Below are 25,725 nucleotides of genomic sequence, written 5' to 3'. Positions count from 1 at the left end.
ACAGCATTTACAGAGTGAGAGCCTTTCTTTTGTCCCGCCATTGCAACGAAACGAGATTCGATCTCTTACCGATGGACCAGATATTTTTACCCCCTGGCGATGAAGCATTCACTCGTTCTGCCTGCCAGTCAATATGAAAGTGGCCCAACGTATATACCTGAAGATTGCATTCCTCCATTATGAACATTGGTAAGATTTTTCGTGAATAAATCTCGATGCAGGTGAAATTGATGAGACTATTTCAGGAGTTTTATTACTTGAAGTTTGTAGCATTTGGTGCCACGATTTTCGAGTTTTCACGTGTAGCGATGGATAGGGTAGACATCGATTTATTTTCGGTCGTTAGCAATGATTGGAGAGGAGAATCACTTGAATATTGATGAATCGAGAGGAGATTCACTCCGTAATAATCGTGGAGAAAAGAGACCAAAGAAAATCTCTAGGTATTTAGTTGAGATTTTAGCTTTCATAATTTTGGATCTTCCAAAGACGATGACGGTGGTGTCCTGATTTATTTTTATATAATATATTCGAGAGATTTCATACGCAGAGACGAAAGAAATCAAATTTCAATAATTCATCGCCGTTTGTCGCGGTTATGTTAGACACAACAGGAGATTCTGTCCAGAAAATTTTGTTTGTTATAAAATTATATGGTTACCTTAGTATCTATCTAATGAAGAAATGTTGTAATACTGGGCCAACTGAATATATGTATACAATACACCATACATTATATACCATACATTAATTTTATGGTGGAGTAAATAGGTCTCACAAGGGATATTACTCAAAAGTGGTGCAGAAATCACTGAACTTTTGAACTTTCGAGTCGCTAAATAATTAATGAGTAGAATTGTCATTTCAGGATTTAATGATGGATTGTAGGATTGGGTACTGACACTTATTTGGAGTCCGTGCGCATTAATGATTCAGGTTATCCGTCCGTCATGATCTATTCTTTTCTGCAAGAATATTCAATAAACCAAAGAATTATCAGAAGAGCTAGAAGTACTTGAAAAAATGAGGCCAATCTCATTAATGGTTAACGACTTTTTTAAGCACATGAAAAAAATCGTTTATTCTACAGGTGTACGCCAGAAAATAATGCAAGCTGAAGAAAGCATTTCACGATAACTGCTCTCTTTCTTTGTTTCCTATGAATGAGACTACCAATAAATCCTCCAACACCAATCACCGAGTTTCAGTGAGTCAATAGATTGCAGTAATATCCGTAACGACGAGAATAGGAAAACTGCAATCGATTTCTCGTCCTTTTTCAGCGCCAATGGTTAGTATTTCCTGTGTGAAAATTTAATCATCCAATCACCGCAATCGAGTGTCATTTTTTTGGGCATAAGGTAGATTTGATTAATTTAATTTGATGAACCGTCATCCGAAATTCGACTCGACCTAAATTTCTAGGAATGAACATGAAAAATTTGGATTAAAAAATCTACCTGGTGATCCAAACTATATTCGAGTCGCGCTTTGACAGACGTGAATTATTGCATAATTGAATAAACTAAATTGATTAAATTTTTTAGGGCGCGACTAAGAAAATCCATTATTCTGAAGGTGTACGCCAAGAAATCATGCAAACCCACGACAGAATTGAGGAAAAGCTTGTCTATTCCTGCTCGATTTTCGGCGGATGAAACAGTCAATATCTTCTAACAATAATCACGAAGTTTCGGTGGAGGGTCATGTTCCTTCAATATGGATATTTATTTTTCTACGTCTAAATATTTGACCAATCAATCATCACATTCAAGCTTTAATTACATGAGATGGTCGGGTCAACTTAGTTAATATTTGTTAAATTGATTGTCTATCTCAATTACTCGAAATTCTCTATTATGACATTTTATTCGCAAATATGTCGGCGAACCCACAAATGTGGTGAAGATGAATGGCAGTTCAATAATTTGTGTTCTACTATAATAGGGATCAAATATTAAGGTGACTATTGAACAAGTTGCTCCTGATGATTAATTGAACAGGCAGTAATAATTGTGGTATGAGTTACCTTACCCTGAATAAATTGATACCCTCTAAGTAGGTTAATTAATTGGCTTCATACAATGCAATGGTTTCACGTGACGCCGTCACCAAACAAATTCCCCCCATTAGCCCATTCACGACTTACCTGTTGATTTGTACACGGTACAATTGATGATATTCCATTAGTAATATTTGAATGGTTTGAACTATGCGAAGATATCCAACGTCACTTCCAGCGATTCCCCTCGACCATCATCGAATCATCCTAATAAATAAAATGTATTTCATACTTCATTCAAGTACTCACCTTCTACTTACAATAAATTCCATAATAACCACTGGTCCTGGGGCGGTGGGCAGTTACCCCTTCTCGAATGTACATCATAATTTACCGAAATTTGGAAGTTAATTTCTGGAGTTTAGCACGTTAGCTTCTGCAATTTTCAGTTCTTAGGAACTTCGGCTTGGAACACTGGACTTTATTCTCCGTGATTGACAAAGATATTTCAGCGATGCCATGTACGCTAAAGTTAACAGGGGAGAGATTCATGGAGGTGAAAGTGTAACAGTATAACTTTCAGATGCCCTCAAGGAATATGGTTATGATTATACTCCCGGCATTCCACGGAAATGTATTTATACATTTCTGGTAACGCCATAATTATTATGCTCCTATTCTTCCTCAATATTCACACGTAAAATATTCATCGAACTTTTCCCTCCTCATGCCCTCTCTATCAGGTGAATTACTCTGGGCAGGGAAATTCACTATCGTTAATTAATTCCTGTGTATTTCCCAATTTCCCTTAACACACAAGTGCCCAGATGAAATCTTAGAAATTTACCGCGTACCTCGCAGCTTCTGGTTGTGCAATGATTGTGCTCTTGCATTTGCAAAGCTTTTGGGGAGGGAAAGGAGGAGGGGGGGCTCTTGATAACTCTGGCGTTCCTTCTTCTCACACCACCTTTTCCTGGGGATTATTCCGACGTTACTGCTGCTGGCATACCATTCTCCGTTGGGTGGAGCACATATCGGCCAATTTTGTTAGGCGAACTCGAGTGGAAGTAGCGCGGGGAAAAAGAGGAGGGAGAGGTTAGTGGAATTGAATTTCATTTGCAGCGAGGTCTGGATTTAATTACAAAAAGCAGTCAAAATATCTCGAATTGCTCAGCGGTAATCTGATAGCGATATTGTGAATTGCAAAAAACCGGATATCAAATGAAAATTGATGAGATTTTTAATCAAGATGTAAATTGTTCGCTGGTGCATTGGGTCATGGAGAAAATTAAATATCCTGATTGACAAAGTGGGAAAATAATCGATTTTAAAACAAAGTAATTCTTCATTTTTGTTCGGTATTTAGGGGATGTTTGATGAGGATAATAAATTCTTAACATTTTTTATATTCTATGAATATTTTATTGGTGTATGAACTGAAGTACTGATGGAGCTCGATAATTACCGGAGGGATGATGGCTGCAATAAATCAGGTATTTCACTCGTCAGACTATGGAAAATGAAGATTCAGTACCTGATCTAGCTGACAGTGATTTTTAAGATCTCCGCAAGACAATTTTTTATAATCTTTTGAAGACATTCCTCATGTACCAGTTTCAGAAAATAACTTCGGAATAGGCGTGAAGATAGAAAGATCCATATTTCACCCTACGGGAATATTGATCTCTCCAATGAGATGTCACGATGAAAAGATTAAAATTTAGAAGATTTGAAGAAAAACGTGATGACTCCCTCATCGGAGAGTGAATCGATTGAATTTGGAAATGAAATGAGGACATTCCGAGTTGAAACTGATTTGGATACTGAATTTAACCGGGACTGTCGATTACCATCGAATTGTCCATTCTAATGGTAGAATGAAAATAAAATCAGTAAATGCATTTGGCATTTGGGATAGATAAAGTATTGAAGTGCTATACATAAAAGTACGTGACTATTTCATACTTCCTTCTCCAATGAAAATAATAATTGACATTTCACGTCAGTCCTCTGTCATTAATATAAAAATCGCAACACTTCTCGATCCTCCATTACGAGAATAGTTCCGTAATTCATAATGAATAGTTCTCCCCATTTACACTTGCAAAAATTATTGTGTGTCATCAGAACAATTACTATTATCATCGATTTCCGGATGGATGCCACGGTTTGTTTCGACATTGCGCAGACGTTTCGCAAACATTGCAATCTTCGTCTTCAGGCTTTCGAGCTCTGAGTCGACTGATTAATTAAAAACGTCCATCAATCAAAAAATCACTATTTTTTTATGAAGAAGTTCTGTATGTAATTACAGGAGATATTCTTAGCACTCTTTTCCAACCACATCTCCAGACAAAAATTGTCGCCCGACGATCTCCTGAAGAATCTTTTGGGGTCACCAGGGAGATTTTCCGATGACCTTTGGATTATTCTTCTCAATATCTTTGACAGATCTCCCACACACCGGAATTTTTCTACACCGAATGTCTCATCAATAAGTGGATGAGCAAATCAGTCGAAAAATACTTCACCCAGAACTGTCATCGCTGTCTGGTGAACCTTCATCTCCCTCATTTCGCATTCATCATTTCGCCCGCATGCATTTAGACCGAACTCTAATGAACGATTTATACGCCTCAAGAAAAATCCAATAAACTAGTGAGCTCGCTGATGGTTCATTATTCAAAGGCTATATAGACGTAGGAGTTTTGGCATTAGAGAACACGCGGGGATGCATCTATTGGTCGCACAAAAAGGAGTCGATTTTATGCCCGGTACGCATGCGATTCCCATGTGGAGCGTGGGCCGTGGCGTTGCTGGCGTGAAACGTCAGGAGAAAATGCATCGTTTAAATCCAAAGGCCTCCGATATTTATCGTTGACCATATAAATTACCCCCGGGAGTCTCTCTACAGTTTGCATGTGGTTTTCATGCAGGGGCCAGCGGAAAACAGACGTCAGGGGAATGGGAAAGAGGTGGGTTACCAGCAAAAAGCTCCCTTTAAGGGTACCAGACACGTCGACTAGACATTTTCAGCTTCCACTCGTGAGGCAGATGTCTGTGGATAAATTCAACCAGTTGCTATGAATTCGTCTGGCATGAAGGATATGCTTGAATGAAAGTAGATAAAACGACAGGAGAGAAAAGTAATTGCTTTTTTTTGTCGTTTAATACCTGAGGTTATAAATATTATGCAGAAATTATATATCGATAAAGCATAATGTATAGTTCATTCAAAGCGACTTGTATATCACACAAATGCATCATTGGTTGTAAAAGAATAAGGGAAATTCCCGGAGATGGGAAACGATCTGCGCTATTTATTCCTTTGGACGAATTGATGTTTCAAAAACTTTTAAATGGTACGTCATCTGCAATAAATTCTATGAGCATTCTATCTAGTTTCAATTGCTTCATAACAACTGCCAGTGAATTCGATATATTCGATATATATATCAACGTACGCGCTAAAAATTTCAATCAGTCTTTGTTTGATTGTCTCTCTTCCAATCAGTGCAATTCAAGTAAACAATACAGCTGTTTTTGTACTGGAGAATCACTCGCTGGCGGCACTTGTGGAACCACTCATCTGCACATCATACTGCAGGGGCTCTCGGGAATTCCTTCGGAATGAATTGCTTCCAAGTTATGCTCGAAATTTTTCCCAGCAAATGATAAACAACATGTGGAGAAATTTTTGTATGATTTTTTGGGACGAGAATCAACGAAATTTACTTGGCCATCTAGTAAAGTGGGCTCAATTGTTCCCATTGTCAGGTTGATGATAAAATCGAGACAATAGTTAATGCACTGAATCATCATATTATTTTTTTAAACCTCTGCCCTATTTCCCCCCTTTTTATATGAAAAACGGAATCCCCGGCAAACGTACGCGAAAAGTTTGACAGGCAAATGTATCTCTACAGCGTTACACAACTCACAGAAAGAAGATAAATGGCATTCGTTTTATTTCTCAACCGTTTTATCGCAGTAATAATTAATATTTCACTGAATCGATGTTATGGAATATATAAAAGTGGGTCTGCAGTGGGGAGGTTTCACGAGAGAGGAGGCTAAGAGATCCGACTAAATAAACCGTCTACTCACATTGAGTTGATGTTCACGGTGTAGTGAACGGACGATGAGTGTCAAAATCCGATGAATGCACGACCGGGTTCGAGAATTCCAGTGGGGTATCGGAACAATTTGTCAGACAGCTTCGTAATTCCTCTCATATTGTTCGTGAAAATTCACTATCTTTCCATTGCACCGTTCCGTCGAACAGTATTTTTGCTAAGCTCATAAAAGCTCAAGTATAAAACATAACATATGTAATATTCGTAGAGTGACTTTTGGAACTGAACGCGCACAGAGTTCGCGAAAAAGTGTAAAACACTGCGATACGACATCAGTTTAGTCAAAAGAAAATATATTAACTCAATGTTAGAAAAATAGATATATTGCATGTGTCTCATAACATGATAAAGAATAACGTAAACTCACTAAGCAATAATCTTTTACCAACGTTCTGTTTATTTCCAGAGAAATATCATGTGACAATTTTTACATCGATTATGTTCTGTATCTTTTTATTTCTTATTTCAATCCATATAGTGTTAACACTCGCTCATTTTTTAAAAATCAGTCTGAAATAATAAATTGGAACAGTTACAAAAACGTGAGAGAAATTTATCAATTTGTCATTTCAGTAAATCTCTCCTCCTTAGAAATAGATACTCTATTCAATATATTTTATTTTTTTTACATAAAATTTGTTAGAGTCTCTATAAGAACGATAATACAGGAATAATTCATAAACATGTACGATCGTCCGGGGTGTATGCTTAGGAGGTCCCAAATATTGTAAATTTACCCACATTACGCTTACCCCTCCCAGACTATCGCATTAGATTTACCATACAGTAAGAGCCAAACCCTCTTCCCATGTAACTTGGCTATTTCAATGTCAATGGATAAATTCACCTTTCTTAATACTCAGTGAATGTACGTTGTTCAGTGTAGTTTATGCTGAAGGAAAAGAGAGCAGTGAATTTTTGCTGGCTCACACCAATGGCTACTGTATCACAGTACTACACCGTTGTTGCCATCTTCCTTTACCTCCTATCTTTCCTGTCCCTCTCTCTACGCCCCCGACATTTTTTCCCTTGTGTTAATGATTTTTTCGCTTGGTCTGCATTCACTTTTTCATGCTATCACTGTGACCTACATATTCAACTCTTCCAACTCGTTGTTATTTACTTTTATTATTGCTCTCCCGGACGTATTTTACTTATATGAAATTCCATTTTTTCACCTATTTTAGTTTTTTTTTCCGATATACACATAATGATCAATGACAAATGTTTCATGCATTACTTTGCAACGATGAAAAGATAATTCGTTGCAATGGATGAAAAGTATATGAGTTTAATGAGAAAAAAGCACAGATTTTATCACCGGATGATGAATACTTGCGAATGAAAAATAAAATTCTCATTAAAAAAATTATTATTCTATCCTGGAGATTAAATACCGGATGAACAAAGTATTCTACTTACTGTCCTTTCTTTCCTCTTAATTCTCAGCGACATTTCCGTTTACTTGCAAAGTACCCTGTTAGTATTTAATGAATTATGTGTCTTCAAACTATGGTAGTTCTGCACGAAAAAAAAAAACATTTGTGTACCAGATTAATGACATAGAAAATGGCTTTTTGTCAACGTTAATAGCAAAATATTTGACGCAGGGTATCAGGAGTTCATACAATACATTTAATTCCATTTCATTCTCTTTGGTAGTTCCTCTCGCGAGTTGGTGACATCGCTGTTGGCTATTACATTTCCTCGATATTGAATAACAGTTTATGTATTTGTCCCGCCTGATTCATCTTCAATAATGCAGTACAGTTGTTATAACGAAGAGATGTATAATGAATGATAACACGAGGGATAAGCGAAGGCCCTCACTGCCTGTAAAATATGAAATGAAATTGCAGTTAATAATATGGAAACAGCGAGGGAGAAATTATTTTGAAAAAGCTTTCAATAGCATTTTGAGATTACAATATTGTGACGATGTTTGAAATTTATTGGTATTACACGAATGTCCCGGCGCGGATCTACACGTTGTTTATAAATGGCCTAGATTATTTACACCATTCGTTAACTACCGTACGACGTGGAGTGAACTTAAAAAAATAATTTTGCGCTACATCGAAAAAAGGCACCCATTGATGGCCATGGAAAAATCCCAACACAATATTGAATCAATCACTTTTGTTCAATATGTTTTGCTTCCATTTCCATTACAGATTAATATCACATTCTTCAATGTAGTTGCTTATTTGTTCTACGTATTCAACGTCTTTTGCGTCAGCGAATTTCGCGATCGTGTAAGGAGAAAACCGGAAGATTTATATTTTTCTACGCGGGCTTCTACGCCATCGTGAATCTCCCATGCAGTTCAAACTGCGCGGAAAATTCACGAGAGTTCCTACCACATGAACCAACATTACGAATTCATGAAATATTTTTTCGAGTAGAAGAGAGATGATTTCCGCGAGATATATACGAGAAAAAAAAAACAGATCAAGTTGGAAAATGGCAGGTTTAAGTGAGTCATTTTCCCCCTTCGTTATCCTCCACATTGAGGGGTTATTGAGCGCGCGTTGGGCCCCAATGAGCCCCGGCAAACTTTTTCATCCTGCGGGAAATATCCTTCACTGCTCCCGTAGCGCTTGTACCAGTTATTGCCCGTAGGTAATGCGCTCCGTCCAGAAATGACCTAATGAAAAGAGGGATAGAGAAATTGCTGCTGTCGGAGTGAAACAAAAAAAAATACAATATCTGATGACACGTGGAAACGAACGAGCAACTAGGTACGGCATTTTCGTGGGAAATTTAGCATCTAAAATATTGAGAGAAATTGTCATGTGGATTTTACTATTTTTTCCTTGGCCGTTACCGTGACGTAAAGAAGCTTGCGACCGTTCAGAGGACGACCGTCCGTCTTCCTAAGGTAGAACGAAGATTTATCGCTTTCCTTGGCCATTTTCACTCGGTAGATTCTTTATATGTTACCCAACGTCTCCAAGGGGTTGGTTAAAGAATCGTGAGATAGCAATATTTCGTCCGAGTGAAGGAAAAAAAAACTCATAAAAAACTCTTCATTCGTGATAGCCTGGTGTAAATTCCTCAATGAAAAAATTAGAGTAATATGAATTTAATTGTTCACCGGGAGAGAAAGAAATAATTATGTCACAATACACAAATACAATTGGAAATAGAGTTGTTTTTGGAAGAGTACATATTTCTCCGCGTTGGGTATATATGGAGTGATGAACGTCAGTACGATCATTTGTGTTTCAATTAGCGTCACAATATCCAGAAATGAGAATTGTGACAGGACCATTTCCATTTCGTCCCCACCAAATTAAAAAATACACTAAATAATAAAGTTTTATCAGTTTCTGTCGAGTAATGTCACTCACCATTGTAGACATATTCCCGGATTGATGTGTAATTCGCTGCCGCAATGTGGATTTCACATCGAAATTTCGTTGGTAGTTCTATTTTTTCGATGGGGATGTCAGCTGTGACTCGCACATTGAAACGACCATCGTCAATTTTATTGGACTCCTTTTTTAGCTCCTTAATTGTTTGACTAAAGGCAAAGGAAAGTTCGACATAAAGGTACAGGAATTTATGATAAAATTCTACTAGAGTGAATGTATCTCACTTGTCTCGCGACATTCTAATAATTGGTTCCGGATAGACCTCCTCGGCGAAACAGCTAACAGACAGTTCCTTCGTGATATCATTGGAGATTGGCTCTGCTATGCGTAGTGATCGCTCCGGTGCTGGAAATTGTCAAATCTCAGTTATAATAAAATCTTTCATTAACAGACGTAAATTTATGATGGTGGCCCGACTGAAAGTGTGTGACAGCGCGCATGATGCCCTAGTTCTTGGTTAATAGAGCTACTTTGGGAATTGAAACGATGTAATTAAATAGTTTTTATTCTCGCCAGTAAACCCGTAATTTTGAAGAGGATGGCACTGAATGTGATTGAGGAGAAAAAAATCATGAAATCCCAGGTTTACAGATTACTGTTCCATCGTTTCAACTTTTCTGGGACAGCGCTGCGCACTTCAACTATTCATATCATTCGTTGATAGTTCAGAAATAATATCAATTCTTGAGTAACATCATTAAGAGCAGTTAAAGTCGTCCAACATTTAATTAGTCTAAAAAAGACGTTAATACTTTAATGCTGACCAAGAATTTTATTGACCATGTACTGTACTCTCATTCGCTAATGCGTTAGGGAATTGAAATAATCTAACTGAGTAGTTATTTTCTCGCAGGGCAGGGAATTAATGGATTTTTAAAAATGAAATGGATGTACTTTCGAGTCCGTCATTTTCAGAATAAATTTTTTCACAAATTATTTCCTCATCTTTTCGGCCGTCAGGTGAAACTACTGGAGTCAGACGCATTTATGTGCTGTTAATGAAGCTTTTTAAATGTTAATGGCAGTCGTTAGTAATCCACGAATAGCATTGACAGATGATTCCTTCAATCTTTTTTTTAAGTGCACATCGAGAAATTTTTGAAAAAAATCCAGTACTGTCAACGTAGCAGGTTTCGGGGGGGATCTCCGATGAAATTTCTAGTTCTATAAACATTTTATGAATCAAAGAGAGAAATTCATATGGTAAGTTCTCTCTGGTGGCATCAGAGCTTTCCGATGACCCATGCACTCACATCTTTGCCCTGCTTGGGCTAGAATTTTTTAAGGGAATTTCTTTTCATCGAGAAAAATTCACCGAGAAAAATATCTCCAATGATTACATAATATATTCTCACATATTAGCGATATACTACAGGACGGGAACGATTTAACCATAAATAGATTTGCAAAACGAAGGACCAATGAATTTACATAAAGGAATCGCATGTGAAATTTTCTGTTATCGGATTTATTTATAAAATCATAATATTCGATCCGGCATATGCTAATATGTCCAGATACCACATAGAAATGAAGAAATCTATTTGAAGCTCCCGATAACATTATCACTTAGTCGTTTCGGACTTTCCAAGCGGGTGGTGCATGAAAAGCGCTCGAAGCTAGTAATTTAATTTAGAAAAATATCTCCATTTGCGATGACCACATGTAATATGTTCTCTCATTATGAAAATGCTTTGGCAAAATGAAACGATGTAACTCATAGCCTTTGATTGTCCAAACGAGCACTAATGAGTTCATAAATTAAATACATGACCCCTAAATAATTTTTCCGCTAAGAGGACTGAAAAATGATTTTTCCACTAAAACTTCCATGTGCAGATAAAAGAGCTTTTTCACAAAATTTTAAATTTTCATCAACAAAAGTTTTTGAGATGTTATGTAAACTTCAATGCAATAGCAATATCTAAGTGTGCAGGGAATTTCAATGTAGAATTTTTAACGGTATATGAAATGAATACTCCGCAGAGGGCTTTAACATTAAATTTAGTAAACAGAGTGCTTGGACCTCGCTGATGTAGATCTCCCAGCTATGGAATGTAATATCCATACCCTCTATATCACGTATGAAAGCTTTTTTTTCCCTCATGCTTTCGTTGCCAATGGCTGAGCGAATTTCATACACCGTGATCTTGTGGTTGGACAGGGTAGAATGTGGAATTTCATCCTTCAAAAGTAAATAAAATACTGTGACACATTGGGAGAAGAGTAAGATGAAGGGCACTGAGGGGGAAAATATACATGTGACATGTGAGAGCGTGTCTTCTTTTGGCTTTTCCCAATCGATAAAAACCCATTCCATTGAGCCCTCACGTTATTACTATATATGCCCGTACAATACCGGCACTTACTACTATGCCAGACATTCTGTCGTGTGTATTGAATTATGTCGCCTGACTACATCCGATTTCCACTACTAGCCCAGCCCCTCGCTTCTGTCCTGCACGGGTTTCCTATACTCAAGCCCGAGCGTGCACTCAGCTCTTCAAAAAAAATGAAAAATCAGTTTTTTATCTCTATTTTTTTTTGTCAATGGATGACATTTCCTGTTCTCTTTTTTCCCCGACTCCATTTGAAATGTTCACCGATGAAAGTGCATTTTAACCCAAAACCCAGAGTACATGAAAGTAAAATGAATACTCACAGTAGACCAGCAGCTCACCATTTGCCTCGTCCTCACCTTGCTGCGCTGATACACTACACCTGACTGTACCGGACAAATTATGACTTGGTCTAACGAGCATCACCGCTCTGTACGCCATGTCTGGATTGTCACTTGCTTTATAGGAAGCATTAATGTACTGCCTGAACTCGTCTGAGCCTTGCGGAGGCTGCCCGAAAATCCATTGATACAGTATATCAGCATTGATGTACCATTTAACTACCAGTGCTTGAGTCGATGCACCCTCCATATTGTATGGGCAGTCCAGAATAATTGGTTCGTCGGTACCAGCTCTCACTACACTCGGTATCTGCATCTTTGTTATCTTGATTGGTTCGGTCTCTGTAAACAATAATCAAATATTTTGAAGATTATTCTGTTTGAAAGTTTACAAAATTTTTGATCTTCCAAAGATGAAAAATCAATTGTCTCTGGAAGAATTTGGAGATTTCTCTGAATGATATCCATTTTCATCAAGTATATAACCTCTTATATATCCAAATGTATTTTTAATTTAACATTATTCAGCATATTATCGCCACTTGACCCAGTTCACATTTCACGCAGCAGTTAATTAAACCATAAAGATTATAAATAATGTTCCACTGGATAAATGTCATTTCCATCGAAAGTGGATCAATTATTGAATTCAATTTAGGTTCTTGCCATTTTCAATCAGCGATTCTGTTGGTCCCAACAAGACTTGAATAACATTCCAAGGATTACGAAACAACATCATTAACCCGACTCAATTCATTGTGTGCCACCGCCAAAAAGATTCTGATGACACGATGGCCATATTTGCAAGACGCCGCGAACTTCGCCATTGTCGAAGGCAATTGAAGAACAGATGAATGAACATTTGAATGGCCCTTGCAATACGTCTACTTGGGCATCTCCCTCAACGTCTAGAATCCCAAAATCCACCTCCAACTAGATTCAATAGCGTAGGGTTCTGTTTGATCCCAACGGTCTCCCATTCAATTCGAGCACAATTCAATTGATCTGAGCAACTGATAGATTTCGTGATGCAAATAGCTTGACTACTCGAACCGAGTGATATTTTTTCTCTCCCATGTAAAGCACTTATCACCTGCTCATTAAATATACCCTATCCTCTGTTCAACTCCGAACAAACTATTCGGAATTCGCAAACAAACAAAGTTAAAAAATCAGAATTACAAATGCAAATGAGTACACAAGGCACTATGGGCACTTTGAGTCGTCAAGTTTCAAGCGTTTCGAGCATTTGCTATACAAATTTCAATCGCTTTCGTGTGAATGGAAGAAAAGCATGTAGTTGAACATGTATCGTGAGGGAATAAGTTTAGAGTTCAATATATACAGCCGACATGGAGCCTCGTTGAATTTCACATTGGTTCCCCGGAGGCCTCATCGCTCTGGGTATATGTACCCTCCCCCGTGTACTCTAGACTACCGTGTGTTGCCTGTCTGACAAGTCAAACAAATGGAAAAAAAGCTCGTTCACGCGTGCACACAAACGGTTTGAAAGCCGAGGAGCATTTCCACCCACTTTTAACGGTTTTCATCTTATTTTTGTCACTCTACTTTTTACCATCCGCTCGACGTTTTTTTTTTCGACATTTCCTCGCCACCATTGAGCCCCACCCTCTGTGAATATATACATCAGGGGGTAATTTTATAATGGTTAGCGTGCGAATCGACTAGTACGATGGTGGTGCCGAGCTAGGGGTAAACACGACTCACGACCGCAGGAAAACGTGCCTATATGCGTTCATACGAGCATTCCACGATCGATATTCCAAATTAAGCTATTACAGTTTTTTAATACGCAAGACTCGTTCATTTAGCGATTCAAAATTGCTGGAAAGTGGACGTATCGTCAAAGCTATAGTCCTGAACTCACAATCAAGCTTGCACGGGTGATTTTCAGTTTTCATTTATTTTCGGTCTGTTTTATCAAATTTATTTTCAAATGAGGAGTTTATTAATTACCGGTCTCATTTATTTAATTGAAATTTACTTGTGACATTTGATATTTATTTTTGTTTTAATTATTCTTTGAGGTTCGTTTATTACGAAGCCCGTTTTGGATGCTCATTTATTCACAAATGAATAGCTTTTTTAATATTTATTTTAAATGATAAATACATCAAAAATAAATTCATTGCAGTTTATATACCGATGCTTTGTTCTGATTGTGCTCCATATAACGTAGTAGAGATTAACATAAATGTCTATCAGGAAAGAGAAAATATAGTCAGAGGGAACGTGAAGCAGAAAGTGAGGCCTCTATGGTTGTGATATAAATAATGAGTTTTTAAATTTTATGTGTTATATTTATATATGGACAGCCCTACGTAATCGGTTTTCAGTGATTACTTATTTAAAATATTTTTACATCATCGACATAACGATCCATCGCCTCGATAACGTCCGCATAGTCACTCACATGTGCAATCGCATTGAAGGAGAGCACTTTTGACATTCAAACGAACGAAAAGACTTGTGAGGTGGATCAACAATATCAAGGGATAACGCCGCATCACGTATAGGTAGTGAAAGAAAAAATTCCTGCTCATTTTCTCCCGTTCCTTTTACTACCATATTACACGACCCACATGTCATGTTTTGTGTATGTTTACTTGGTAGACGTGGAATGGGAGAAGGGGCAACTCGGGCTGTTATTTGATTTTAGAATTTTTTCAGTGCGTACGTGAAATGCTCGACAAGATCAAAGGATTTGTGTATGGTACCTCAGAGGCCCGAACCCCCCTCCATAAAGGGCAAAGAACTTGGAAGGTGCAGACGAGGAGCCAACACAAAAATATATATTCACATGCATGCAAGTGAAGTACAGGGGGTGGTGGTTTCTCTGTGTTGCTCGTCACTGTTGGCGGCTCTCGACGATCCTCTCGAGGGTGTGCCTCGCTGCAGGCGGTAAGTGGAAAAACGCAGGGGACATATAAGCATCAAACCACGACCACTACCAACCTAGCCAGCAGCCCTTCTACCTTCTTTACCTCAGCGTCAGAAGCCTCAAGGTCTTTTAAATAGGACCACTCACCCAACAGCTATACTACCTGTAGTGGGTAGCTGCTATCAGATTTTCCTGGGGGAGAGGCCGAGAGAGGAGAGAGAGAGAGGGAGAGAGGCATGTGATGACGGGGAGAAGTACACCTTGTTCCAAGTGCGAAACGAGGTATGAAACGTAACTGAGGATGAAAGCCCACAGATGGGTGGGAGGTGAAAAAATATATATATTATGAATGTACGTGTATTGTGCGTATATTTTTATCCATGTGAATCGTAAATATACATGTCAAAGCTCATGTTAATGTGGCCTACTCGACTCCAAAAAGGCAGACGTGACGTTTGACGCGATATTCACGGGCGGTATATACTGTTGGCCTCCTCTTTTCTGTTTCCCCTCTTTCATCGGATTACATGGTTGTACGCGTTTTTCACCGCTCCAGAGTACCTTGGAATGAGCTTCACCTAATCTGACTTAATTACCGTTGGGGGTCAAAGGGAATCGCCTCTTCAGTAATATGATTGCGATAACTTGGTAAGAGTAAAGCTTAATTGTGTTGATGTGGTGCCCGCTAAGTATTCTGTGATTTATTTCGATGAGTTTTATCTGGGTGAGCAGGGGGGGTTGTTTTAGGTAACGTGTCGTTTGTGGGGAATCGTTAATTCAAGTGGAAAATTTTTCAAAGGAAAGGAGGTCGTGTGGAAATGTCTGTAATTATGGAGTAAAAATGTTTCAGGAATTATTGAAGTTGAGTGCGGCGACATGCGATGGACAGGATTATGAAGGTGGCTTGAGAATTTTAGAAACTGCTGCGAATGTTTGTGTTTGGAACTTTCGAGAGTTAAACTGGGGGTCAAAATTAAATGTACGATGGGGATAGGTAGGGATTTTGTCAGACAGTAGGTGGTGAATTCGTTAGAGATATTTTTTACCATCTCCCTGTGTTGGGGATTGTTCATGATTTCATGTGGCTAATTGAGGAGCCAATAATTTAAGTTCAAAATTGTTCAAAGAAATAAATCATATGGAAATGCACTGGAAAATCGTTAGTATCGAAGAGTTTTTCTGATGAGCAAATTTGTGGGGGTACGATTTTCCGGGGCATAATGTCTCTGGAACCCGATTGAACACGTGAACATGAGAAGATGAGACGTTCACGTCAATTACAGGAAGCATTTGTGCGGAAAATTGAAAAAGAAGGGGATGGTTATCTGCAGCGGTGAAGAATAATCTCATTTTTACTCTCTTTCGTTTAAACCAATATATTGATGTACATGTAATGAATATATTCATGACATAGGTCTGGTTACAATCTTCAATAATTTCTTGACTCCAGCTTCAAGGAAGCGGTGCTCTTTATGGTGTGACACTACAATCTGAACAATCGCTAATTCGACTGGAAAATTCTTCAGTGAAAGAGAAGTCGCGTGGAAATTTTATGCTAAATTATCACACGGGCTGATACAATGTGGGGTATGATCCCTGATCTGTTTGCCGGACAGGTGTTCTGCTAAGTGAATTATTGTGGCCTCATCCGTATCTCCAAATTTCAGGGCTTGCGCAAATCCTGTGCAATTCCCCTCTGTCTCACCCATTTCATTTTAAAGGAATTTTTATTTTTAACTGATGCAATAATGTTTATTCCTCGACTTTAGATCTGGTTACAATGTTCGGTTTTATTTTTTCGATAACATTGTGGTGGTGGATTTCAATTACGATGTGATGCCCCAATTTCAGCAGTCGCTAGTTCAACTGTAACATTCTCAAAGGAAAGCAAACACAGCATGGAAATGTTATGAGAAATTGCGGTTGTAGGGTATGATATAAATCACTGAGAATGAATATATGAATATGAGAAAATTCATATGTGGAAAAATAAACAGATCATGAAGGTCGGGCGGGTCGAGGATCATATCAACAACTACGAGCGGTTGTAGAGAAAATTGAAAAAGACGTGAAAATTTTCCTACATTGGAAGAGTAATCTCATGGTGTTTACTTACGAGATAGCTCTCGTTACAATATTCATTGGTTTTTTATAATTACTTTTGCCGTAAAAAAACGAGTAGCAACGATTTTCAGTCATATTTTCACGATAACTTTGCTGAGATGGCAATTATTTATAATGTGCACAGCACAATTTTTTAATAAAAAAATAAATAGCAGAAAAATTTCCAACAAAATGTCTACAGCGTATGACAGAAATCACTGGAATTGAACTTGTTGCGGTTGGAAAATAAATCTTCATCGACACCCCAAGTGGTTCGAGTGAGTATTGAGTCAGACGTAAATTCTTTCCTGAACTGTGTCGAGAAGTAATCTGATTTTTGCCCTCTTTTTCTTTTAAATCGACGTTGATGAATAGGTATTAGGTTATTCATCTGACACCTCTAACTAGGAGGTCCAATAAGACAACGACTATGACATTGTCATAATTAATTTGATTACGAGGAAACTCCGCTGTCTGGGCAACTCTTAGTTCAAGTAGAAAATTCACTGAAAGAACCATTAACTTCACGAAGGTAGTATGTGTTCCTTGGCACATAATTTGATGTGGTGGAACAGATTTGCTGGAGGGAAATTAGCTCATTTGATAGAAGGAAATTCAATATCTGTCCCAAAACAAGATTTTTAGCTCGTAGAAGGTGGAGATAATAAAAAAAGCATTTTGTTCCAAAAAGAAACAACCCTCTAAAATTATTAGATAATTATATAGAGTGGTCGAAGAATAAATTATAGGTTTCTCATGACATTATGCTTTGGTTCACGCAGTTATAAGGATTTATTAACCATAAACATTCGTAACAGAAGAACATTTACGTCACTCTTTATTTTTGTTGCCAAAATTAATCCGAAGATCCTCTTTAACTCTTAACCTTGTGAATTCGAATTTCATTAAACCCCACGTAAAATCGCACGTAAAATTTTATTCAAATTAAGAGGTACAAATAATTTACAAATATTGATGAATATTATAGCCACCTGAATTTTCAATAGATTGAAACAATAAAGTAATCGAAGGATTTCGTCTGAAGACCGTATAATTTTCCAATAGAAGAATTTCTCTCCTAATGTTTGGTAAACAAAGATACATCGAATGAACATATTTGCGATGATGGAAGAGAAAAAGTAGAAATCACAATAAGGGAGTGGAAGGGTAGGTACGGTCAAGGGAAACAGAAACATCCACACGTGTTTGTAAAGACAATTGGAAAGGACCGGAATGCTTTTCTGGACTCTTGGACAGTCAACTGTTTGTCAAATCCAATAAATACCTTTTCCCTTCGTCTTTTAAACTGACATGTTGATGCACAAGGATTTTATTTGCCTCGTGTGTTAAGGTCTACAGCCTCCTATCCCACTGAGGTACGTTGAAATTGGATTTCAAGGGTACCAACGTAGTTGAATTAATCGGTTTGTCCGATGTGGGCCTGCACCCGATGCTCTACAATTCTCCATTTGTATATCTAAGTTTCAAGTGTACAGTAATGGATTTTCACATTAAATAACTCAATTGCAATGCAAAACTTTTCATTGTAGTTTCTAAATTGTTGGACGAGTGGTTGGAATTATTGTGTAAATTCACAAAGTTATAATTAATTCTCACGTGAATTTATTAACCTCATCAGGGTGTGATAAAGAATCTTTCCAATAATTGCAAAACGTGAAAGTTTTTTTTAGTCATCCAGCAAGTAATTTCGTAGCTCATCAGACTTAATAAATATAGTTACGGTTTATTCTGGAAATTATTTCCTGAGAAAAATTTTTACTTGGAAATTAATCTTGTTTTTAATCTCTCCCAAGGCATTCTTTAAGAGATAGCAAGTTCTAGACTTATGAAGGTATTTTTTACGTGATTCCTTTCTCCTTAATTTTAGAAACGAGTTGGCGGATGCTACGGTTCAAAGGATGGAATTCCCGAGTAAAAGTAACTTTGTGGTTTTTTTGTGGATGATTTATTGCCAAGTCTCTAGGGAATATTTTCCAGGGGAGCAAGGAAATATTATAATGATCGCCCAGCTGAAGCGGAACATTCGATAAGTGTGTGTATAACTCCCCCCGTAGAGAGTTTTGAAGAACCGCAGGGGCCAGTCAACCGCATCAATATGAATTGTCGACTATGAACTATAACCAAGCGCTCCTTGACCCATAAAATTCACCTGAATGGCTGCGATGGAAACGATATTTTTGCTGTTTTTTTTTCCCCAACTCCCATTCTTGCCATTTTTCCGGCGACTTTCATTTCAAGTTGGGGCATTGTGATGGTAAGAAAACAGCGGATTTCCATTCGAACAAGCTCACAATATTTGGATAAAAATATTGGAACGAATGAGTGCAGAAACAAGTCCATTTTAAAATACCACATTCCATTATGTTCGAATTAGTTCAGTGTAGAGCTCGATTTTTTTTTCACTCATATTTCTAATGCGACAGACCCCGTAATGATTATCAAGTGCCACACAACGGAAGGGACAATTTCACGAGGGATATCAAAAGGCCAATGAAAACACGTGGTGCTTATGTAGCATGCGTTATCATCACGATGACTGTCTGAGCCTCGACAAACATCGTCAATATAAAGATCAATCATCCAGTCACAACCATAATCCATACGAATTTCCATTATTTGAGGAAATATAATGGTGCCAACTGAGCTGATATGAGTTACTTAATTAATGACCGAGATGGGCGGAGTATTATTGTAATTTGGGAATATTTAAAGTCCCGCAATTCAATGGATTATGCGGTCATCGAAAATGTGCAGGCAGAAATGAAACGGACGTAAAATAAATGGAATGGTATTGAAACTTGCAGCTCATTGCATAAACCAAATCAATTGAATTTTCGAGGGTGAATAGAATATGAACTTATTATCATTGAAATTTATAAAATGATAATGGATCCTTTTATGATGTATTACAGTACCTTTGAATAGAAGTCCAATAAAAAAAAATACGTAAATCAGGTCCACCAAGCATTGTCCATCCATAATAGTGCAATACTGCCGCGTATGATTGATGAATTTCAGTCCCCTTTATCTGAACAGAGGCGCTTGCACTTGAGTCTTGATATTTCAGTACATGAGCAACACAATAATTGAACTTTACTCGTATTTATCCACGTTACTCTGGTCAGTAATGATTAATTGTTCACCTATAATTGACCGTTGTTCAATATTACACCGAAGTACACGCAAAAATATTGCCAACTCAAATATCTTCACAAAGTCATCGACTGATCTTTCCAGTAACACTTATCAATTCAACAAGTGTAATAAAAAAGCACATCACGTTTGTCCCTCAAATATTTTATCACCAATATCGTCAATCTCATTATTCATTTTACATTAAAATACTCCACAAATGTGACGTACATTCAGCAGTCGTTCCGTAACATTAAAAACCAGAATATATAATTGATCAAGTGATTTTATAATTAAAAAGGACTTGATATTTCAAACTGATAAAATCCTGCTGTTTCGTAAAATTTCCGTCCAACACGTGAGCACGATCGGGCCGTACGTGTTCGCAGGATTAAACGCGACCCACTACTACTGGTAATACGATGGCAGCTAGCCAAGACTCTCTGCCTGGAGTTTGCGCGTAAAATTTTTGAGCTTGCGCGTCCGTTGTTCGTCTCTCTCCCCCTGATCCAGTTTAGAAAGTTGCCCACGCGAACGTCACTACGTCCTTACATCAAAAAGGAGATATTATTGACTTTTCAAGCTCACTTCTTTGAGTACACAATAATTTAAATAGTCTTGGAATAAAATTGACTATTCATTGAACTAACGTTTTATTAAATAATCGACAAAAAATTGGACTTTCAAAATTTCCTATACAATTTCATTACAATAAATATTCATGTATCAACACACTAGCATTATTTTATACAATAGGATTCACGATTATTAATAATACAAACTTGACTCAAGTCTAAGTACACGACTAGGTTCAATGAGTTTTCGTTGAATTTTGGTGAAGTTCAACGAACTCGCTGTTGCTATTTATCGATAAAAAATATGTATGTACAGACACACCAATATTCCTTAATTATTATCTGCTATACAGGGCATTTATACAATAGTAACATCAATGTAAAGAGATTTATCTCTCGAGTTGTACAAAAAGCACTTGAGAATTCCTTCGAGGTTGTTGAAACATCAGGTACATAAAGTACCTTGATAAATAGATCGTTAGATTCGATGATAAACCCTTACCGTTGCATTATAAATATTATTCATGTTGTATAATCTTCATATTACACTGTAACGAAGGTACTTGACGATAATATTTTCCTTTGTCTTTGGCGAAAAAAAAAATATACCACTGTTACCCTGTTATCACAACAATGCATTATGATAAAATATATCCACTTGGATTCTCTAATATTTTCTCTGTTGATGTGTGCATCACCCCAACTAAGTAGACATCACTTTACACCGATGGGCATTAAGATGAACATGAATTTGTGGTATCGATTGCAGGAATTTTCTTTGGTATGGTGCTGAATATCCACACTGCCTGGATTTTACCTGAAAAGGGGGAGAAAAAAAACGTATCATTAGAGTTTTTAAGAGTACTTGTGTGATTACGAGTGGTAGGTGGGTACCTTCGCGTGTCTGGTTAATTTACGGTTCTTCAAAACGAAGCATTAAACCCACAAATGAGGTATTTGTGTAACGTCTGACTAAAATACGTGTATTTTCGTTGTTAAATAAACGGATATTGATTTTCCGATTTTCAATGATATCGGTATTCGGTATTGTTAATCGATATTTCACGAATGGAAATAACCCGGTGGGGGCTGTTTGACCATCCTAAAACTATATAGTCATATCAAATGGAGATTAGCGACAATCGTGGAACGTTACGATCTGCACAGGGATTGGCTGGTATGGAGACCCGGAAAAGCCTGGCTAACGGCACTTCCAACATTTTTCATCTCAATACTAACCCGTTTCTCCCCATCCACCCCTCCCATACCACATCCGATTCACTTTTTATAGTGACCATATTTTTTGATACTTTAAACCTATATATTTTCACGGAATTTTCTCACTCACTGAAATGATCCGAGTAAATATATGAGAGACTAACGGAATTTTATTCTTTAGGGCTCGATGAAAATGGGTTTTCAGGTATATTACGGTGAGCTTTTGATGAATCGTTTGATATGTCTGTTATAGCTGGAAGAATCTTCGAGAGATTGCGTGAAAGATTTGTCCAGTGATCCACAGATATTCGTCAATTCAAATTGGAATTTGTTAATTTGAAAGGTACATTCTCTGCAGCAGTGTGTATAATTTTTACTAATTTCAATTTCGCTGCAAATATTTTTCATCCCAAGAGTAAACCACGTCTGTTTGGTTCGATTGAGGTTCAACAGTTACTGGATGTATTAATATTCGTGCACCTCGTCATTTTCAGCAAATTTTTCCACTCACTGAAGAACCATCCGTATGAGTGGATGAAAAATGGACGCAATTTTAGTTCATAGAATTCAATGGAACAGTGTTTCACAATGTTCAGATTAAATTTCCCTGTAATTTTGTATGTATTCATATTATTTTTTTATTTTTTTTTATCTCGCCTCGGTAAGCTCTTTCAATCACTACATTTTCGATTTAAAAAATTACTCGACTCATTTTTCCGATCATTTTCCATTCCTCGTCAACCTTTTCAACCCTACACTGTTACAGTAGTATCAATTTTTTGAAATTCAACTGCCAATATCACCTAAATTTCAAATGTGAATTTGAATTCAATTTCAATTGAAAATTTCACTCGAATCAATTCCAATCAATTTCATTCGATCCACACATGCTAATGTACGCAACTTTACTCCATTAAAATCCTCTAATCACAACTTTTCCAATGTTTAAAATTATCGAAAGGCAGTTCAAATTCTGCATTCCCCATCCCAATGCATGTAACAACTTCAGACAATTTGAATTTCTCCGTTACTGCACAATGAGGTCATAAAAACCAAGAATAACGCATTTTGAATAAACTAGGTGAAAACTGAAGTATTCAAATGGAATAAGCCCAGAATTTCAAACTTTTCCACCAGCGAATCACAATTGCAATCGCACTTTTTTCATAATAAAGTAACTTGATTAAACTTGCAGCTGAAACTTTTTTCACCTACAAGAGGTCCGGGATTTCTACCATATAATTTGAATTTTCCCCGAGTAAATTTTAATTAGGCCCACCAGCTACCCACGAAAATCTCATTATATCCATTTCAACCCCCACAATAGCCTTTCTTTTTTCCAACATATCCTATTGTTATTCATTCAAAATATTCCCGTTACAACACTCACTTTATTTCCCCTATCACTCACCTGACATAACAATCCGGCCATCACTGTAGTATACCTGCTGATAGGAGCAGTATAACAGCCATTATCAAACTCGTTGAAAGCGTGGGAGTTGTGCCATCTGAAACCGAGAAATGACGAAGAAAACTGAGTATTACGAATGAAATGAATAATATACCACTAATACTGAGGTTGTTAATCGGGGTTGAATCGATAAAAGTTCGTCGATCAGCAAACGGGAGATGGCCCTGCTGATGGTTGACAAGAGCATCGCGGGGGGAGGGGAAAATTGGTGGTGAAGAGGGACAGGGGGAGAGAGAGAGGGGGGGATAGTTTAAACGAGAGGTATATGGGCCTGAGGCACGAACGGAAGTCGTTTGCTTCTCGTTGACGATTTAGCATGTACGAATACGTTTAAGTACGTATAACGTAGAGAGATGGGTTTTTGGGTGGAGAGGAAGGTAGAGAAATCGTTTGGGTGGAGGGGGATGAGGTGGGGGAGGGGGGTGAGAAGAGAGAGAGGGGGGGGGCTATGGATGGTGATACTAGACGAGCGAGATAAAATTTAACGGGCCGCGGGTACTGCGTTGAATTGATGGGGCCGCCAAACGGTGAAACTATCCGGATGCTGGAATAATAGACGCGAATGCCTACACACGAGAGCGTCGAAACCCTCGTCTCCACGTATATCCCCTTCACCCCGTTGTACATACGTATTCATACATAGACATGCAATCTGCGTAACATCATATGCCCCTCCTCTTATGCGATTATGTTTGCATGGGTTAATGTTTAAATAACTCCTGAGTAGTTTTATTTTTATTCGATTTTTAGTGTTTTTTTTAATAAACCCATCGAACGTTTACCATGCACCAGTAGCACTTATTTTTATTTCCTTCCCATGGGTTTTTTGCTTTGTTTGTCCTGCCTACGGTGGAGTTCAAATGTCATGATGAAAAAGTATGAATCATTTTTCAGCATATTTATGAGACCGTGTTCATGTTTTTTTTTTTTTTTTCATGAGTTGAGAGAACATAAAGAATGCGGTGTCGCTCGGTTGGTGATGGACGATAAATCCGTTTGCAACTAGCCTGATTTTATCGTGAAACATCTGCATATGTCCCGTTCTCTGTAACTACCCCCCAACCCTGTATTTGTGAGTCACTCGAAATAACTGTCACATGACATCAATATTTTATTTTTCACTTTGACGAGGCATGAGGAGATAGTGAAATGATGGATACTTTGAAAGCACTGGGGACTTGGTGAAGAACTGAGGGCGTTGAGCCCTTTAAAACGTTAGGGTTACGAGGAAAATTGGAATATTTTTCTGGCCACCCCTTAGGGCCTCTTGTCCCGTCTGAGAACGCGAATTTTTCTCAGAAATTTTTCTCCGTGTGAGGGGCGGGGGGAAGAAATGAAATTCTGTGCGTTAACTTTTATGACTTAAAAGTGAAAATTCACGACTAAAGACTTAATTGAAAATTATATGGCAACAGCTGCTAGGAGGCATGTGTTTCGTCGATAAATTTCGTCCCAAGAAGATGATGACCTCGCGTGCTGCGCCATTTTTCCTCAATTCTCATGATTGCGAGCGTATAGCCCGATTTCTATTGAATATTCAAATAATTAAGAGTGGGGAGAGGAATATTTCTTTAGTCTCCTCAGGGAAAACGATTTCTCCGCCAAAACCCTTCGCCCATGTAAATCTCAGGCGAAAATCCAACCCTCTCGGGCCCTTCGCCGTTTCCTCTTCTCCGTGCATTCGATGGAAATAAGAAAAAAAATTCACTCAGTTTTTTTAATGAGAAAGAATGGGAGTATTACTGGGAAATTCAACTTCGCGTCTGCCATAATCGATAATGAGAATCGATGATAGAAGAAATGCGTTAAAAATAGTCAAATAGTCGTTATACAATCTCCGGGTGGTCTATATACCATTCATTTTCGTGGCAGCAAGTGCCTGAAACTTCGAACACCAATTTCCTAGGTGACTATTATCAAGGAAATGAATCTCTCTCTTACCCTATGCTTCGCTAACCCCACGTGGCTTGCGTCATTGAATCGGACGTGCTCCGATAACCGCCCAGTGGGGTCACCCTTCTCCACTTGTTATGTCAGCGCCGATAATACCCTTCGACATCTTCATTTACGCATCTTATAGGCTATATAAATTTACCGTATTTCAGACA

The 25,725-nt window shown here is 37.8% G+C and overlaps 2 protein-coding genes across 3 annotated transcripts in view; both read right to left on the bottom strand.

The window, feature by feature from the left end:
• Nucleotides 1-6,521: 6,521 nt before the first annotated feature.
• LOC135164632 (uncharacterized) lies at nucleotides 6,522-20,763 on the bottom strand. The gene is made up of 5 exons (XM_064125167.1): nucleotides 20,137-20,763; nucleotides 12,178-12,537; nucleotides 9,740-9,860; nucleotides 9,492-9,664; nucleotides 6,522-7,971 (listed from the first exon to the last, which is right to left on the bottom strand). The coding sequence occupies exons 1-5, from the start codon at nucleotides 20,198-20,200 to the stop codon at nucleotides 7,892-7,894; spliced, it is 798 nt and encodes a 265-aa protein (XP_063981237.1). The 5' UTR covers nucleotides 20,201-20,763; the 3' UTR covers nucleotides 6,522-7,891.
• A 261-nt stretch (nucleotides 20,764-21,024) lies between these two features.
• LOC135164630 (uncharacterized) overlaps nucleotides 21,025-25,725 on the bottom strand; it is a 31,731-nt gene continuing 27,030 nt past the window's right edge. The window contains exons 5-6 of one of the 2 annotated variants that reach the window (XM_064125166.1): nucleotides 23,558-23,654; nucleotides 21,025-21,745 (exon numbers count right to left, since the gene is read on the bottom strand). In XM_064125166.1, coding sequence (XP_063981236.1) covers nucleotides 23,578-23,654 — 77 coding nt within the window. In that variant the 3' untranslated portion in view covers nucleotides 21,025-21,745; nucleotides 23,558-23,577. The remainder of the gene's footprint in view (nucleotides 21,746-23,557; nucleotides 23,655-25,725) is intronic. The other variant, XM_064125165.1, reaches the window with a different exon arrangement.

The sequence above is a fragment of the Diachasmimorpha longicaudata genome, chromosome 7 (genome assembly GCF_034640455.1).
Source record: "Diachasmimorpha longicaudata isolate KC_UGA_2023 chromosome 7, iyDiaLong2, whole genome shotgun sequence".
In the NCBI taxonomy this organism is placed as follows: domain Eukaryota; kingdom Metazoa; phylum Arthropoda; class Insecta; order Hymenoptera; family Braconidae; genus Diachasmimorpha; species Diachasmimorpha longicaudata.
The sequence above is the reverse complement of the archived record's forward strand: the minus strand, read 5'-3'. Positions and strand labels throughout refer to the sequence as shown.

Coding starts and splice junctions, on each gene's coding strand:
- LOC135164632 (XM_064125167.1), bottom strand. CDS start 20,200: ATGGATGGACAATGCTTGGTGGACCTGATTTACGTATTTTTTTTTATT. Junction 12,538..20,136: donor TATTGGACTTCTATTCAAAG/GTACTGTAATAC, acceptor TATTGTTTACAG/AGACCGAACCAATCAAGATA. Junction 9,861..12,177: donor TGGTGAGCTGCTGGTCTACT/GTGAGTATTCAT, acceptor GACAATTTCCAG/CACCGGAGCGATCACTACGC.